The 18,604-nt window shown below is 38.7% G+C and overlaps 2 protein-coding genes across 2 annotated transcripts; both read right to left on the reverse strand.

Annotated features, from left to right (window-relative positions):
- Positions 1–8,042: 8,042 nt before the first annotated feature.
- tmtops3b (teleost multiple tissue opsin 3b) lies at positions 8,043–11,598 on the reverse strand. Its single transcript, XM_084401243.1, has 4 exons — positions 11,042–11,598; positions 9,773–10,101; positions 8,543–8,773; positions 8,043–8,461 (listed from the first exon to the last, which is right to left on the reverse strand). Exons 1-4 carry the CDS (start codon positions 11,394–11,396, stop codon positions 8,231–8,233), a joined length of 1,146 nt encoding a protein of 381 aa, XP_084257369.1. The 5' UTR covers positions 11,397–11,598; the 3' UTR covers positions 8,043–8,230.
- Positions 11,599–14,141: 2,543 nt separating this feature from the next.
- Positions 14,142–18,410, reverse strand: LOC311285069 (uncharacterized protein). The gene is made up of 4 exons (XM_084400498.1): positions 18,378–18,410; positions 16,999–17,187; positions 16,513–16,914; positions 14,142–15,003 (listed from the first exon to the last, which is right to left on the reverse strand). The coding sequence occupies exons 2-4, from the start codon at positions 17,180–17,182 to the stop codon at positions 14,960–14,962; spliced, it is 630 nt and encodes a 209-aa protein (XP_084256624.1). The 5' UTR covers positions 17,183–17,187; positions 18,378–18,410; the 3' UTR covers positions 14,142–14,959.
- Between the last annotated feature and the right edge of the window lie 194 nt (positions 18,411–18,604).

The following is an 18,604-nucleotide window of genomic DNA, read 5'->3' on the forward strand; positions in this document are numbered from 1 at the left end:
TCCGGTCAAAATTTTTATTTTTGGCGGTCCAATCAGCGAACAGAGGGAGTGGCTGAGAACGATGACGTTGAGGTCGTGCGCTAGTTTGAGTTGTAGGGTTACGTCACGACCAAAGGTTAGCGATTGGTTATGGCAGATCCAGAGTGACTCTGGGCAGATCCAATAGTTTTAAACTTCAACAGAGTACCCACCTACAAGGAAGTTAACGCTTGTCAATGGAGAGAGGCCAGACTCTCTGTACAAATGAAATGTACGAGAGTCTGGTAGAACCAGGCTACCTCAATGTAGCCCCGTCGCCAGTATCTTTTTTTCCCAAGGTGAAAAAAAGCTTACAATGGACTATCAGTGCAAATATGACAACAACATTTTGTGACAATTTAATATCTAAACAGTTGGGAATACTCTATCTAGGTCCATACAGGGTTTAAAGTAGACATGAAACAGAAGTTGCGATAGTCTTTTCTTCCTTATTGTTATGAAGCGGCTTCACACATGAGAAAAATGTAGGGCGAGACTTTATTTTGTCCATCGGGAATTGATTGGATGGTTGGATTGTTGGATGGTTGTTTGCTTTTGCAGTGATCTCAAGTGAATGATGTCTTGTTGTCTTGCCCTTGCACCAGTAAACAAGTAATCAGAGAAGAGAAGAGTATGTGAGTACTTCTAGCACGCCACAATGAACATAGCGCAAGCCACGCTGTCTGATTCAAACGGCTCATTTGAACTGGTTTCTTCTTAATGAGTCAGTAGCAGTAATAACATTAAATGGCATGGCATCTTATGCACAAAAAAACATGGAACATGTCATTTTGTCATGTCATGCATGAGCCCCAGTGAAATACCGATGTACCCTAGCAAAAAACTTGTCTGACAACGGAGATTATCATATATTGACCTGATAATGACTTTCCAAGATAATATTTTAGCAATAATGTCATGCAACTCAATGAAGCAACTCTTTACTGCGCATGCAGCTTGTGAACAAGCAACACATTTTGTACTGCTTGTAAAGAAAATTTATCCAAAACAGTTAAAAATCTAAATATGGGGACACTTTTAATGGGTTTCCTACTTATGAAAGGCTAGAAACGCTTCTTGTAAAAATGATTGACGTAACGATCTTGAACTTGTTTAAAATAGTGAAAATCAACACAACATCTGTAGTGATAAAAGCAAACCAAACACCCATGCACGTATAATTCACACATACAACACTTTTTACTGCATGGGCTTGTGTAATATCACCATATCTTTCATAAATAGAATCCAAGGACACCTCCATAAGACTGACAGTGATTTATAGATTTCTCAGACTCTGTGTTTGGCTCAAGGTTTGAGCGCTGATGTGTGTATGAGCTCGGCTTTGGCACTCATTTCAACTTGATCGATCAGAAAACAGTCTGATTTCAAGGATAATACTGATCTCTAGAGCAAAGATGACAGTTTGATGATGCCATTTGACTTGATGATGTCATTCTATCAAAATTGGAACAGAGTGAACTAGAGACCAAATGGAAAGCAGTTGAACATGAATACAAATGGGAGAATGCAAAAGCCTTTTAAAGAAATATAGACAGGAACCTCCTATTCATTAAACCACAGGGTTGCGGTTTGTAATTATAAGAGGTCCATGCATCATTTTCTGCCTAAGCCGTGTTTACCACTGTGCTGAGATTGAAATACTGCCATAGATTATCTGACATGACAGGCCAAATTAATGTCTGTCGGTAATCATGCATGTGAACCTTTGCCTTGCCCTGTATAATTAATGACAATGAGGTTCATGAAATTTGCGTCGGGATAATGATGTCCAGAGATATAGGATATAATTTGATATAATACACAAATCACTCACATTATTGATTTAATTATGGCAAATACACCGATTGCTTTGTGATGCATTGAATGTAGATGTTAGGGAAAAACCTAGGACCACCTAATTTTGCCATTCATTTGGTGACCTGATTGCACTCGCTATGTGCGAATACAATGCAGGCTCACTCTAGCTCGTATCCAAGGTAAATCATCAACAATATCCTCCCTTACGTGTGTTTTAATTAACTAAAGACATCGTAATTGGCTAAAACGCATGCGCAGGTTACTTTGCTTCCTGAAAAAGCGTGCACCCGAGTCCGTGTTGCTTTCACATTCACGCGAATCGCGCCACAGTTCGAGTGCAGCTGAACTCAGACCAACTCCTTCAGGAGGTCTCGGGGTTCAGTACCCGGGTCCGCATGACAGCGTTCACATAAGCAATTTTTTATGCGAACTGTGCCCCATTCCGAATTAAACTACCAGTGTGAGAACGCCCTTATAGTTCTCTTGTTAGTTTCCCTGGTTGTTTTCCCTCTCCCCCTCACAAATTAACCTGCCTGCTGTCCAACTACTATGTCTGGAGCAGGAGGAGGACCACGCAATTCTCTGGAGGACCACACGAGAATTTTGGGATTTGACGTGCCTAACGGTCCAAGGCACGCCTCCCAAGAAACGGTCCTCGAGAGGATTTGCCGCTATTGTGGTGGGCGCTGGTGAATAATGGATCGGCTTTCACCACCTGCCCAGCGGAAGACATCACCAGCCCCACTCTGGACCCAGAGCCCAGCCAACCATCACCACACTGCATGGCTAGAGACTGCAGCGGTGCACGAGCCAGCACCAGTAACGAGGACTGAGCCAATCGCCCCGGAGCCCGAGGCTCATGAAATGTCTGACCAGTTGCGTGAACCGGCAACATCATGTGCTGCCGTGGGAGTATTAGTGGAGTACGAGGGAATGGGGGAGGGTGAGCTGAAGCTGGCTTCCACCCATTTGGCTCCATCTGGCTCCTCCTTCCCTCCAGCTCCGCCTCAGTCCTCTGGCTCCACCTCGGACTCTTGTCATCGCCGCACGTGGTCTCGCTGGCTCTTCGTCTGTGCCCAGGACTCTACTTCCATCGGCCTCGTCTCAGTCAGTTGTCCCCCTGGAGTCGTCTGCCGAGACTCCACCCAGCCTAGACTCCGCCGTGGGCCATCATCCAGGCTGTACTTTGGGTCCCCGCCTGGCTACTCCTTCTCCTGATTCCTCCCTGGCTCCTCCTACCATTATCACCACCCTGGTCTCTACTTCTGTCATTTTCCCTGGTTTTCTGCTCTCCACCTACTCTGCACCCTACTCCAGAGTCCCCTCATTCCCTCCTCAGTTGGACTTTTATGGCGCAAGGATGCGTTTTTCTCCTATGATCACCTGAGTGTTCCTTGTGGATTTATTAAAGCCTATTTCTGTCCTTTTTCGTGTGCTTCATTACAGCTACTCATTACAATGTTATTCTCACAGTGGCAGTAAATTATTTATAGTTCATTGATTCTCCCAACTACTTTTTTTTTTTTTTTTTTCCTATCTAAAAAAAAGCCTCCTGCTTACATAAATTCAGAAGGTCATCCAGGTTTGTGCAATTGCACAAACAGATCAGCCACTAGGCATGTACCTGTCACTGAAAACTGAGACCCACACAGAATTTGATCATTTGTCAGCAATTTTTTGTCAGCTGAACCTCTTTGATCTAATGTATTTACTTGAAGTAGCCCCTGAGATTTTAAGTTAATAAGTTTGATCAATGATAAAATTAAGTCAATTATAATAACAACAACAACAACAACAACAATACAATTAAGTTCACCAAACCTTGTCAGCACAGATGGGTTTTTCAGATCAACGTGCCATTCTCAGAGCTGAAGATCTTTTCTCATCAACTGGATTGCTGGCTAATTAGAGAGTGTGATGTGCAGTTCTATCTCTGTCAGGTACAAGCCAATTTCAGAGCCAGTCATACTGTGATGAGAACCAGGAGCACTATTAATGAAAGCCTTCCTCACATATATCCTGTGAACTTAATCAGCCAAGGCTAATCATAGAACCTGCACCATCTATCCTGACGAGCAGTTAAAAAAAGTTTGAACCTTTTAAAATAGTCTCGATAGCTTCCATCTAAGTCAATATTAATTCAATTCTGTCATTTGACAATATTTTACAGTGCCACAAAGGTTTTATGTGAATATTACTTATATTTAGTACATTTTGGGACCCCAATTGCTGTCAAATTCGTCCTATTGCTGACCTGCACAGGAGGTATTTTGGTCCTTTCCTCTATACAAGCTGTATCATAAATATTTTTGGATATCTTGCATATTTTTGGGATGCCTCAAATGGCCTTGAATAGAAATCATGCCACAGAATATCAATGAGATTGAGGTCAGGACTCTGACCTGACCATTCTAATATATGGAATTTCCTCTGTTTGGACCAACTCTGATGGTGATTTATTCCTTTGTTTAGGAACAGACACGTTGCATGACCCACTTTCTTTAAAGTTTCAGATCACAAACATCCTGGCAATGTGCTATACAATTGGAACAATTATATTCAAATGCCTGCAGATTCATTCAGTCATACAATGCTCTCTCGCGGTACATTGCCATTTAAAGAATCCTTTGACATGTCTTTACACTGACCTTTGAAAGGATAGCCAAGGCATGACTGGTGCTAAATTTTTTCTATTTGTGATCAATCTGCTTCAATTGAGACTGATGAAGCCCCAAGTCTTCAGACATCCTCTTGTAACCTTTTCCAGACAAATGAGCCTGTACAATTATTCCTATGTGGTTTTCTGAAATCTCTTTAGGTCATGCCACATTTCACTTGAATAAAATTCAGTGGTAACCAACTCTTTCATAGGGCAGGATGACATTTTAAAATATTTCATCAACATTTTCTCATAATTGTTAATATTTAAGTTCATGGGGCAGATATAAATTTAAAGGGATCCTATTATGTCCTTTTACAAAGTATTGATTTTGTGTTTGGGGTGTACTAGAATATGTTTACATGCTTGATTGTTCAAAAAACACATTCTTTTTCACACATTTTATATGATTACAGCACCTCTCTCCCCAGTCTTTCTTGAACGTGCTGTATAGTTCTGGTTTCGATGAAGCCCCTCCTTCCGAAATACGAAATGAGCTGTGATTGGTTAGGTGGCCCAGTGTGTCGTGATCGGCACAGATTGTTCAGGAAATGTCCCGCCCCTCCATAACTGCGAGTTATGCTCTAGTGTAAATATTAAGGATATGGCATTTCTTATGCATTATAGATACGATTTTTGTCGGAAAACTAAGGTAATACAAAGAATAGCCTAATCGTTAACAAAACCATAGTTAATTTTCCTAAGGAGCAGTGAACCATAAGCTCAACCAGAGCTTACAAAAGCAACAGAAAACAAGTTCTCCATAAAATGTGCAGCGCAGAGATAAATGTTAGGGTTATAAAGCTCAGGAACAGTGTTAAAAATCTATGTTAACCCCTCTAAGTTTGTCCGCCTTAAGAAGGCCAAACAAAGGTGTTTTAGAACCGGGGTGGGGTAAAAAAGGCATCTCTTTGACATAGTGGCAACATCTTTTCTAATCAGCTCAGCCAGGCCTCCGCCTCCTTTTTTTTGTGTATTCCGTGGGCGCGGATTATTTAAATGAGTAACATTGTGACTTCATAAGATCCGAAAAAAATAATTTAAAAAATCGCATTGTAGTCCAAACAAGCCGTTCGTTGTAGTTCTTGAAAAGTGGATTCTGTTAAAGGGATACTTCACCTCTGGGAAGATGAATGTGTATTTAAAATAGGTCATTTAAGTAGAAGAAATGTGAAGAAATTTTTGAATTTGGAGCTTTCTAGACTGAGAAAAGCCAGAAAATGTATTTTTGGCTTATGTGGATGAAAGACAACAAATCCCAGAATGCACTTGCTTCGCTGTCTTAGGAGGCCACGCCTACCGGTAAGACTACCGGAGACTACCGGTGAGTGCGCACTGCGCAGTTTAAAACAACAAAGCTAGCCTACGTGATGAGTTTGCGAGGGATTTAGAGATAGCCCAAAATGTCCGGGATTCGGCTTTTGCGTTCTACAGTCGCCATTCATTCATCATGTTTACTGTGGCGAGCAGGACGAGGCTGACGGCCGCGGGAGAACAGCGCGAGGCCGGTGGCATGATTACTGAGACGCGCCGGGTCTCCCATCTCTCACGGAGGAGCGGGAATTTTTCTTAGCAATGGTAAAACGCACATCAACCGATCACTTGTTTAGCGTTCATGTAAACACTACATTCAAATTCACCAATCGGAATGAATTCAGTTAGATTGAAACAAAAGGTGTGCATGTAAACAAGGAATAGCGACCGCAGAAAGCAAAAGCTGAATCCCGTACATTTTGAACGAAGTCCGGGAAAAGGAGGATGGTTACTTACTCAGCTTTCTCCTACTATTCAGCTTTCTCCACAGAACAAGAGCCTGCTAGCTTAGCTTCCAAAGAAAGACGGCTGACACTGTGTACATTCTGTGAGTGAGATCAAAGTCCTTTTAGGCAAGTCGTGCCACTCGGCCGCCATCTTGGCAACGCCTCTGGGCAGCTATTTCGGACTAACAAGACTAGGCTCCTATCTAAATGAATGGGCAGAGAGTCAGAACTGCACTTTAACTGGTCACCGGGACATAAAAACTGCATGTATAGAAACAGCAGTAAAATATGATAAAAATCGCTGAAAAAGTTTGATGACTTTGCCCCAAAATAAGGTTTAAAATGCCTTTTTCCCCACAGGTTATACTTTATACGCATGCGCAAGAGTTTACGACACCAACTTCATTTACGTCTCTATCCAGAATGCCGGTGTTGTGCAATAATCAATGTCAATGTTAAAAAGTTGTTTTAACTATTCATTTACATGAATCGGTTCAAAAGAGTCATTAGTTCGCGAATTGGACGTGTCATACGGTTGTGTGATTATCCCAGCAGTTAGGACATGGACATCCCACAAGGTTAGTGTCAACACAGAAAACATTAACGTTACATCACTGGATAGGTTTTTTCGTTTATTTAGAGAGTAATTTTATGTCAGCTGAATGTGCGGAATGCATTTCAGAGAAGATAAGGCAACGTATTTTAGCACAAATCACACCCAGCGGTAATTCAGGAAAAAAAAATCTCAGAATGCTTCACATGAAACTTCGGTCTTCCGACCTTTTACCATAATGTTGTTTTATTTTGATTAATACGCGTGCGGGAGAGAGAGCAAGACAGCGCTTAATTTGGAGACGGTGAAGTCTTGTTTACACTTTTGCCTGGCTCTGAGAGAGAGAGAGAGAGAGAGAGAGCGCGCGCGACCGGGGCGCTCTCTCTCTCTCCGCTGTCGCAAAACCTCAACTGTGCGCATGCGCCAGTGGAACCAGACGATAGGCTTAAATGTTTCCTGGCTTGACTTTTAAAAGCAGATGATTGGCTTACCAGCGGGAGGGGCGGGACATGTGCACACAACCGCCATCTTTGCCGTTACGGGTTTTCCTTATATAGTTGTATTGAGGATTGAGGAAGTGGCATGTCTCATAATAAATAGTCTCTGGTGAGATCCCACCCTGTATGGGCGGGCTGAAAACATGCGGAACAACGCCTTCTACTGCCTGTAGTCTTTAGCCTCTGTCCAGAAAATCCTCCGATGACGCAAAATGACGATTTTTGCGTCATCGGAGGATTTTTTCCAGACAAAAAATACATAAATCTCTTGTCTCAGGGGGATATGAGGGTGGAAAGCATGGTAATTCGAAAATACTACAGGTTTTCTACTAATACAAAGCTTAATGCTAAATCCTGAAGTAACCCTTTAAATAAAATATCTCACGTTGGAGTGGACTTTGAGCTTTGTAACCTTGCAGATCTTTTTTATGCTCTAACAGCAACATTACTCAATAGCTAAAGTTGAAAAAGTGGAAAAGCATAATAGGATCCCTTTAAAAACATTGAGAAGTCAATGATAAGAGATCACTGAAAGCAATGGAACATAAAATGAAAGCTTCAGACCTTTAGATTAATTAAAGTCATTTGCCAAGTTAAAATACTCTGTTCAGATAGTATGAACGAAAGATCCTAATACTTCTATTTTTTCATACCTTTGCACACCATAGGCATGACCTTTAGATGCTGCCAAGCCCAAGTTACATTGTTTCACGTTTGAACAAATACTGACACCTGGTGGCAATACCTTCATGCAACATTTACAAGAAATTTAAACAAATTAAATAATATCATCATTGCACAAAAACAAAACTTTGATATAATATATTTCTTATAAAACACACATTGAGTTATGTATATGGCAGTAAAAATGCACATAATGTTATTTCCTGTCTCTTAATATGCTTTTGCATGTCCAGCACTTTCAGGGAGAACATTGCACCACACAAACCAAAGTCTTATTACCTCTCTGTAGTGAAGCCCTTTGGGTCATTGTGGGGGTCCCAAACTTGTCTGGGCTATCAGGTGGAGAAGTAACACCATATGACCCCATAGGGATGCAGTCCTGTTGAGCACCACCTTCTTCAGTGTGAAGGGTGAGATGGGCTGGAGGCTCTGGACCGCATCTTACTAAAGCTATAAAGCACCTGTAGAACTGGCAATGAATTCAGAATTGATAGTAATACAAGTCTATAAGGATAATGAGGAAACAAATACACCTATAAGAGGCACATACCTGATTATTGAACAGAACGTAGACGATGGGATTCAAAACAGTGCTGCTCTTTGCAAGTATGGACGACACGACGCTGGCTGTGGGGCTGACAGTGCCAACGCTGAACGTGCCAAGCAATGCCATGACCCCATACGGCATCCAACAGAGCAGGTAACAGGACACCATGGAAACCACCATCACCAGCACGTGTGTTTCCCTCCTCTGCGCAGCTGTCTGATTGATCTTAGCAACCTGTGGGGTGAGGAGACATGCTTTGAGGTTTGCTTTTCAAGAACAACAGCATCAAGCTGTACATTTGCGTCTGGTTTGAAACACCACATGGTGTCTATGACCCAGAATGTTTGACAGAATTTAAAGCGTTTTTTTTTTTTATGTTTTGATTTAAAAAAAAAAAAAAAGCATTTGTTAAGGCCTACAAGAATTTGCTAAAATGCTCAAATCTGATCCAGCTGTGCATAGCCATTTAAAGGGATAGTTCACCCAAAAATGAGAATTCTGACATCATATACTAACCCTCACGTCATTCCAAACCCATAAGCCTTTGGTTAATCCTCGAAACACAAATTAAGAGAGAGGTTTCTGTTCCCACCATTGAAAGTCCAGGTAACCAAAACTTAAGACGATCCAAAAAAGTTCATAAAGGCGTCGCAAAATGAATCTATATGAATCAAGTGGTTTAATCCAAGTGTTGTGAAGATATATGATCACTTTATATGATGAACAGATTTAATTTAGGCTTTTCACATGACACAGGCACAAGCTCCTGTTTACAATGTGTGATGCACTCTATGTAAGTGTGTTTATATTTGAATAGAAGCCTAAATTAAATCTGTTCATCATATAAAGCAATAATATCTCCTCACAAGACTTTGATTAAACCATTCAATTTAAATTGATTTATTTTACGACTCCTTTCCATTTTGGATCTTTTAGGTTTTGGTTATGTAGACTTTCATTGGAGGGACAGAAACTTCTCAGATTTCATTTAAAAAGTCTTGTGGATAGTGAATCCATGGAATGACATGAGGGTAAGTCAATGATGACACAATTGTTTTATTTTTGGATGAACTAACCCTGTGAAAAGGACTTTGGTTCTGGACAGTAGCATGAAAAATGCTTAATTTATGAACAAACATTTGGCTAGAAAGATCGATAAGTCTTACTCGAAGAGAGCTCTTTATCAAAATCACTGCTCTCTTTCAACCTTTTCCACTTTCACTCTTCCCTCACCCCATGAATGGCAATGAGGATCTTCCCGTAGCAGTAGACCATGAGAAGAAGAGGCAGGAGCAGGCAAAAGACAAAGAGGCAGATGACGTAAGAAGTCGTTTCTGGGGAGCGATGGTTCCACTGGACTGAACAGATGGTGCCGGGACCCTCAAGACCATAACTGCTCCAGCCGAAGAGTGGTGGCGATGTCCAAGCGAGAGAGTACAGCCAGCAGCCTGTGATGAAGAGCCAGGCCTTCCTATAGTCAGACACATCCACCTTTGTGCAGCAGAGGATGGTACTGTAACGCTCGTATGACAGTACAGCGAGGGATACCAGTGAAACAATACCTGTTGATGTTGGATAAAGGTGGCCTATATGATTATCAACTAAATGTTTATTTTACCTTAATTTACCTTGATAACCATAGTTGCTGCCAAATTCTCTTTTTGAACTTTTATTAAACCATGTACAAATCTATACATCTCACAACAGAACAGAAAACATTTACACAAATATACTAGTGTAATCTGATCCCCGAACGAAATACTCTTATGAAGTGGTTCTTTTTAGTGGATTAAAAACACATAGACTAATCATGTCAAGACCCCTTAAAGGAATAGTTCACCCAAAAATGAAAATTCTGTCATAATTTACTCGCCCTCATGTTGTTTCAAACCTGTATAAATTTCTTTCTTTTGCTGAACACAAAATAAAATATTTTGAAGAATATGGGTAACCAAACAGTTGTGGGGCACCATTGACTTCCATAATGTTTTTTTTTTTTTTTTTTTTTTTTCATTCTATGGAAGTCAATTCTGCCCCACAACTATTTGGTTACAAACATTATTCAAAATACCTTATTTTGTGTTCAGCAGAAGAGAGACATTTATAGAGGTTTGGAACAACTTTAGGGTGAGTAAATGATGACAGAATTTTACATTTTTGGGTGAAGGGAGGCTCATTCCTTTAATATATATATATATATATATATATATATATATATATATATATATATTATAAAATACGGTTTTAAAACAACTTCACAGTATAATAAACAGGATAATATAACAACAATCAATGATGCAAACTCCAATTAACCAATTATTTGTAATAATTAATCAATCTGACTTAGCCTACTAAACCATGCTAGGCTAACGTTACTACTGAAATGAACCGACACCATTTCAATGTAATAACGTACAGTTATAGAAAGGATAATCATTACGATTTTTTTTTTTATTATCAGTAGAATGTAGAATATATTAGTTAATTAAATCTCAGTCTTACCGAACATTGCATTGGCAAAACCATACCACCTGCAGCCGTGAACTCCCGTCAGCCACCGGCCGTTTACAGACGCGGCGAAACTTAAAGGTGTGCCAAAAATACAAACAAGCATGTCGCTCACACAGATGTTCAGCAGTATCAGATTGATAGGAGTCCTCAGGACATGAAATCGGGCGAAGACCAAAAGAACAAGAAAGTTGTTTAGGAAACCGAAAACGAAGATTATTCCCAAACACACTGCCACTACAGTGTGTCCCGTGCGGCTGAATCCGGGCTGATCTGGAGTCGGTGTGTCCAGCTGGCTGCCGTTCTCTGAGGACTCTCTGAGGAACATACAATAGCGGACAGTAACCATAATAATAGACTGAATAGAGCACACCTGTATGCTGGAATGGAGAAGTTTGAGAATGGGAAAGTTAGTTGCACTCTCAGGCTGTTTAAATACCCCGTAGACCCACAGATCCCGTTCATTATCGCCTCTCTAGTGCCCCCCTCCTCAGGAGAAGAACGCGACCCTCCCGTCTTTAATCTCTCAGCTTTCAGCATAAACGCCACTCAAGCGCGCGTATCCTCAAAGTAGGCTATGGCAAGCCATTTATTCCTTAAAACGAATAATTTTTTTTTACTCTACTATATTTTTTTAATTATTGGTAAGAAATCCAGTAGTGACCAGGCCTTTTATTGTTGAATTTCGCTATTAAATTCTACACTGTAAAAAAATAGAAACGGAAAATGTAGCCTGGTAGGCCTAATTTTCTGCCAGGACATTATCCCGTAATTATACAGAAATGGCTGTTAACGCTAAAACACAACACTGAAATGCGTAATTCAAGATACAGGTAAAACACCTGTATATATATAAAATTAAAAAATAATAATAATAAAAAAAAATCCTTCATATTTATATAGTAGCCTACACTGTGCCCTATTTTTTACATAGCCTACTTTTTTTTAACAGTGTAGTAAGATTTGCAGTTGAACTATAGGTCGCCATTCAATCATTACACATAACAAGTAAAAAGGCAAATGTAATTAGTGAGATAAGAAATGTGACAAGTAACAAATGAGATATATATAAGTGTCATAAATACCTGCAGTGTTCAATAGGCTATTCATTTGGAGTAGATAAGAAAGTAACTTTTAGAATATTTTATTTAATTTGGTGAAACTGAAAAATACACAATTTACTACTGCATTTTATAAATTAGCCTATTTAAAAAATAAATACTAGTAGTATAAAAATATTCTAGTTAGTTTAAAGAAATAAAGGTAAACATGGCTTGCCACAATACCCGTGCATGGCCTACCTATATAGGTCTAGGGTCTTCTGTCTAAAACGGGAACTATTAATAAGGACTGACATACTGTATGAGAATGTCTCACATCTCTTAGGTTTCAGACATTATCTAGTCATTGGGATATTTAGTTTCATAGTCCATTTATTAGAGGAAAAACTAGTTTTTCTCGGTTGTTTCTCAAATGTGTTGAATACATGACAGATTTAGATTTCATGTGCCCCTGGCCTGTGTCCTCTTGGTTAGGCATCAGCCTGATTTATTTACTTCATAAGAGAGCAGGAAAATTAGGGCAGATGGGAGAGAACTTAAAATGTGCCAAGGCATCAATAATCGAATAGTGAGCATGCCGAAATGAAAAGTTCACCATCTGGTCCACTATAATGTACCCATTTTTGCTGTGAGATGAGCATTGCTTTCCACATTTTTCAGTCAAAATTAAACTAATTTACTTTCTAAATCTAATTTCCATTGCTTAAATGTACATTCTGTTTCATTTGTACTTGCGTCACATTATGCTAGTAAAATGGGTTACAAATGTTGCATGCTTACTAAAAAACAAGCTTCCTATAGCATGGTTGAGATTACTGCTAACAGTTAAATCAAATGATAAGATCATTAATTTAGTGTTCATTTAAATCTTTATTGAACTAGGGTAAATGCTTTGAGAACATCTCAAATTGTATTTTCTCATTCATTAACACACTCTGGGGATGTGAGAGGATGATGGGAAAGAGAAAAGCACACGAAGCAAGAATATAGTGCACTCACTGTAAAAAAATAATTCCCATGTTGGGGTTATAAACCACTGATTGAACCCAAGAGAGTTAAAAAGCCTTCAGTTCTTATTCAGATTCTCATTCTCAAACCATACAGTAGAGTTAAATGTTATAGTAGTGAATATTTCTTAATGATTTATATTTATGTATAGTCACATATCTTAAAGTCTTGGTTACAAAATAAGCTATTGAACATTTCCACCATTGTTGCTCAAAAAAAAAAAAAAAAAAACATACTCATTGAACACACATAGATTTTTTTGACAATATTGTCACACTATGAGAATAAAAATTGCCTCTATAGTATCTAGTATGTTTTCCAGTGTGTTCAAAGCTATTAATATGCTGACCTAAGATACATTATTTATCATTTTGCTCTAATTCTTGAAAAATTAGCAAAGTTGCATTCAGTGGCTCTCTATAGTTATAACCCCTTTAAGTTTTGTGGACAGGCAAACGAATGACTCTGTTCTCCTAGAGTCTCCCAATGTGTTATTAGCAGTAATTGCAGTTTTACAGAGATGTGGGAGTAAGTGAGCGTGAAAGCCTGTCCTCGTGCATGTCCATACCCCACATCCCCTGAATACACGCAGAGCAGAGAGCACTGCAGCCCTCTCCTGCTGAAGCTGGTGTATTTATGAATGAGTGGAAGACTAATGGCCCATTGGCACCTTTGCTCAGCAGACATTGTCTCCCACTTCTGGACCAACTGAAACAGCAGCACGTGAGCTCACAAAGATGTGTGGGTGGCCTTGAGTCTTTATCCTCAAAGAAATGTCTCCTTACACTGCAAATCAATGCTTTAAACAGGAGAGACAGAATGCAGTTGACTTTGAAAATCAGTAAATTGCCTTTAAAAAAGTAAATATAAAGTAAACATATAAGTCTAATTTACTAATAAACAACAGACTGTCAACATTTTTAAATCATTCATAATTCTGACAGGTCATTCTGACCTGCAAAAAATCAAACGTCTCGTTTAAAAAGTATGTAAATGTGTAAAGTAGATACAAAAGGACTATATTTATGTGGGATTTATTAAACAAAGGGTCACATGTCTAATCGGTCTGAAAATAGACTACTGTATACTATTCTTGGAAATATTTGAGGAAATTCATCAAAAAAGCTTTTAGCTGTTTTGTCATACTCATTTATCAAAAGTGAGGGACTGTGTGGCAGGGAAATACATCATTGCCTGAGGAAAAAAAGTGTGAAACGGTTTTAAGAAAACAGGTTTGTAAAGATGAAATTCAAGAACATTTGAACAATTTAGAGGAAATTTATTTTTGGTTTGCTCATGTCACATTCAGCATTGCATGAACCATGCTTTGCTTTCTGTGTAACCTGCTCTAAAGAGTTGAAACAATTGTACATGCAGTTTTGAAGGGTCCCCGAAAGTATGAGGAACTTTTCAGAGAGAAAAGTAACTATATTAAATATATTTTTTCAAATGACAACAGTTTTTTTTACGGCTTACAGTAAAAATATGAACTTTCAAAACAGCATATAATACAAAAAGAAAGTTTAGTAAAACTATGATTGTGTTACAAATCATATAAATAGACTTTACTTCCTCATTCATCCAGCTAAGAGAAGTGAACTATTTCCAATCAGGTTTTTTCACTTATGTCCTATTATAAGATGGCGTATTCACATGCACACGGCTATAAGAAGCAATTAACTGCCATTCATCTCTGAGGAATGTCTGACACCATGAATATAATGGTTTGAGTCACTTTACCGAATGTCCGAAAGCATTTTTAAGCTTACATAATAAAGTAAACACAGGCAGTCTTATGCTGAAAATGTATTTTCGTCATACTGTACAGCCAGAAATCTCTTCTTCAATACCAGTACAAATCCTTATTGATTTCTGAGACAGGCACACCTGAAAAACACAAAATAATACAAATAATCTATCCACATAAACAGACAGAGTAAACAAATGCACTGCATGTTAAGCTGCATCCGAATATGCATAAATCCCTACTATATAGCTGGCAATAGTGTTTCTTTACAAAGGGACACCGCCAACTACTGGCCTGGCATACATAATACAGTACAACAGTATGTGTAATATATAGAACATACTTTTTTAACAGTCATGAAATTAGAATAAGTAATTACTTATCCAAAGAAGCTACTCAGAGATTCAGAAGTGACAATCACATTTAAAGCAACTGTAAATTTTTCATCAATATATATCAGTTTCAAAATCATTCTTATGGTACACCGACTTCTTTCACACGATACCCCCCAAAAGTCTGGTGAGAGGGTACAAAATTCTGTGAAACGGGGGACTGATTTACGGCAGTAACGTTACCTCACGTCACACCAACATATCAATACGAACATCGTGGCAGAGGCTAAGGGCACGTTTACACGACAACTATGTATAAAAACGGAAAGGTTTTTCCTTTGCATCCTTCGCATACAGACGACAACATTGTCAAAACTATCCTTTTTCACACGGATCTGTGAAAACGACGAAAAATGCTGTATTATGTATGCCAGGCCAGTAGTTGGCGATGTCACTCTGTAAAGAAACACTATGCACCTATTGACTGAACACAATACAAATGTGCATGATGTCACCGTTTTCGCAAATACGCATTTTTGTAGTTTACACAGAGACGATAACTGAATAGTTTTTAAAAACTTGCACTTTGAAACCCATTCTGAAACTCTAATGGGCCATTTACACTACAGTTTTCAACTAAAAACAGATTGTTTTTCTTTTGTGCGTTTTGGCCATTCATTTACACGACAACAACGTTTTGGGTCCTGAAAACACAAACTTTTGAAACCGATACAGTTATCTTTTACATGTAAACTACAAAAACACAAATTTGTGAAAACGGTGACGTCATGCGCATGCCTATTAGGTGTTCAGTATATAGGTGTTTAGTGTTTCTTTACAAAGTGACATCGCCAACTACTGGCCTGACATACATATATAGCATTTTTAGTCGCTTTCACAGATCAGGGATCTTTACTTTACTTTATTGTTTATTTTTACAGGGAAAATGCACAATTAAGAGTAATTGCACAGTGAGAGCACATGGATTTAAAAAAAACAAATAATGAAGTGCACAGATAAATCATTTACAGTACTGCAAAAATTCATTAAAAAAGAAATAAATATTTCGTGCCTATATAGGCAGGCCTATTTATACATTTTTGGTGAGTAGCCATTTAACACCGATAATGTATATTTAGCATTGCATTATCACAAAACAAACCCCTTCAGGGTTATAAAGGCTGATCTAATCATCTGTCTTAGTTTATTTTGCGCTCAAGAACGGCAGACTTTTCATTATCCCTTACTTTACAATGTATACCCTTGCATTAGATGCATCTGTGAACGAACAGTTAGCAATGGCATAAGTCGCAGTACCTGAATCTAGGCCGATCCTGCTTCCAGACACATCTTTAAAGGCCGTCCCAGAATTCCACTCTGGTCTGGTCTCTGATTTTGAGAAGGGAGAGATCATGTTGCCCCCTGTTGGGCGATCCATTTGTAACAGATTCAGGTAAGAGCTGGCGCTGCCCTCAGCAGCCATGGGCGGTTGGTAGAGTATTTGAGGCAGTTCAAAGGCTGTGCTCTGTCTGGGTGGACAGGGCCAGAGGGAGGATGAGGATGATAGTCCTGAGGGATTCACGATAACTCCCTGGGATGGAGATGTGGCGTCCATGGATGTCAATTGGGTCAACTTTGAGGAGCCAGAAGAGTGTGTGTACTTAGATGTTAGACCAGGAAAAGCCCATGGTGATGGTGATGATGATGATAGGCGGGCATCTGACATAAGAAAAGCATATATTTAGATGATTGATTTAGATAGATAGATAGACTGATTGATTGATTTACTGGCATTTAACACACCAGATTTGGGAGTCCTATTGCTTTCCTTGGCTTTAGTGCTGAGGTCTTTTGGTGTGGTGGCTTTGTTCAGGGCACGGAAGAAGTGCTCATCCACGGCAGTGTTGATATCACCTTGATAGTATGTAAACAGCTGAGGAGAATCTTTACACTCCTCTGAGTGCTCTAACAGTCTGTCCTCCATCATCCTGACTTAGGGATACATCATTTATTATTTTACAAAATGGGTTTCATTTATGTCCCCCATATACATATGTGTAGAGTACTTAACATTGAAATAAATCTAGCATTTTGTCTTTATTCTCTCTAATTTATTAATCATAAAAAGAATGAAGTTGTGCATCAACCCTATTGTATTTCCCCTTTTAAAGCAATTTACTGTCCCATACATTAAAATAAATAAATGGTTAACACTGTAATAACATCAATCTTTCAAAAATAAACTCTACAGTTAAAATCTTACGACGTCAACCCTGTTACAATGATTTTGTATAGGAAAATTAAGTGGATATTAATGGATGTAAATATCAGCATTTAACTGATAATGTGTTATTCTTCATTGAGCACAACGCTTATACTGTTAAATGAAACTGTAAATCTGTCGACCCTGGTACCTTTCTAAAGGCATGACTTTGATCCAATATTACGGTCGTTTGAAAGTTTGGGGTCAATAAGATTTTTTTTTAGAATCATCAAAAGTGATGGTAAAAACATTTACAATGTTACAAAAGATTTCTATTTTATATAAATGCTGTTCTTTTGAACTTTCTATTCATCAAAATTCCTGAAAAACAATGTATCATGTTTTGCACAAAAATAAAACCATGATAGCACAACTGATTTCAACATTGATAACAAGAAATGTTTTGTGAGCACCAAATCAGCATATTAGAACGAATTCTGAAGGATCAAGTGACACTGAAGACTGGAGTAATGATGCTGAAAAGTCATCTTTGCCAGAATAAATGTCATTTTAAATTATATTAAAATCAAAAATTTAATTAAATAAATGTGAGCCCTCTTTCAACAACATAAAAAAAATCTACCAACCCCAAACTTTTGAAAAGTAGTGTATATTAAATTGTATGAATGTAGCTTGAGATGGCAAAGTACAGTTTATTAATATGTTAACATTACTTATTTGATAGAAATCTGGACAGTGCAACAAAATAGTTGAGGAAAAACAAACGAAATGACCCATTTCATATAAATAATCTCTTATTTAGACTAGTTATAAACAGAGAACAGCAAAAGATTTAAAAAAGACAAAGATGAAACCCACATTTCTAAATAGGTCGGCACTCCTTCCTCAAACTGAAACAGGACTTCAACAGCATTCAGAAAACAAATCAAATCCTCGAAACATTCAACACGCTGCTTACCGAACTGAATCCAGCGCACATCTAGCCACCGATCGCACTAAAACAAAACCAATGTGAGACTTTGTGCGGGAGGTTGTGCGCTGAGAAATGTGCCCGAGCGAGTTGAACAAGGTCATCTCAAACAGATAACATCACAGCTGTCATTACGCTTACACGGAATTACACTGGGCTTGTTTTTTTTTTTGTTCCCATATAAACCAAAAACTTTTTCTGTGGCAAAGTTGATA

Source organism: Rutilus rutilus, assembly GCF_951802725.1.
Source record: "Rutilus rutilus genome assembly, chromosome: 25".
NCBI lineage: Eukaryota > Metazoa > Chordata > Actinopteri > Cypriniformes > Leuciscidae > Rutilus > Rutilus rutilus.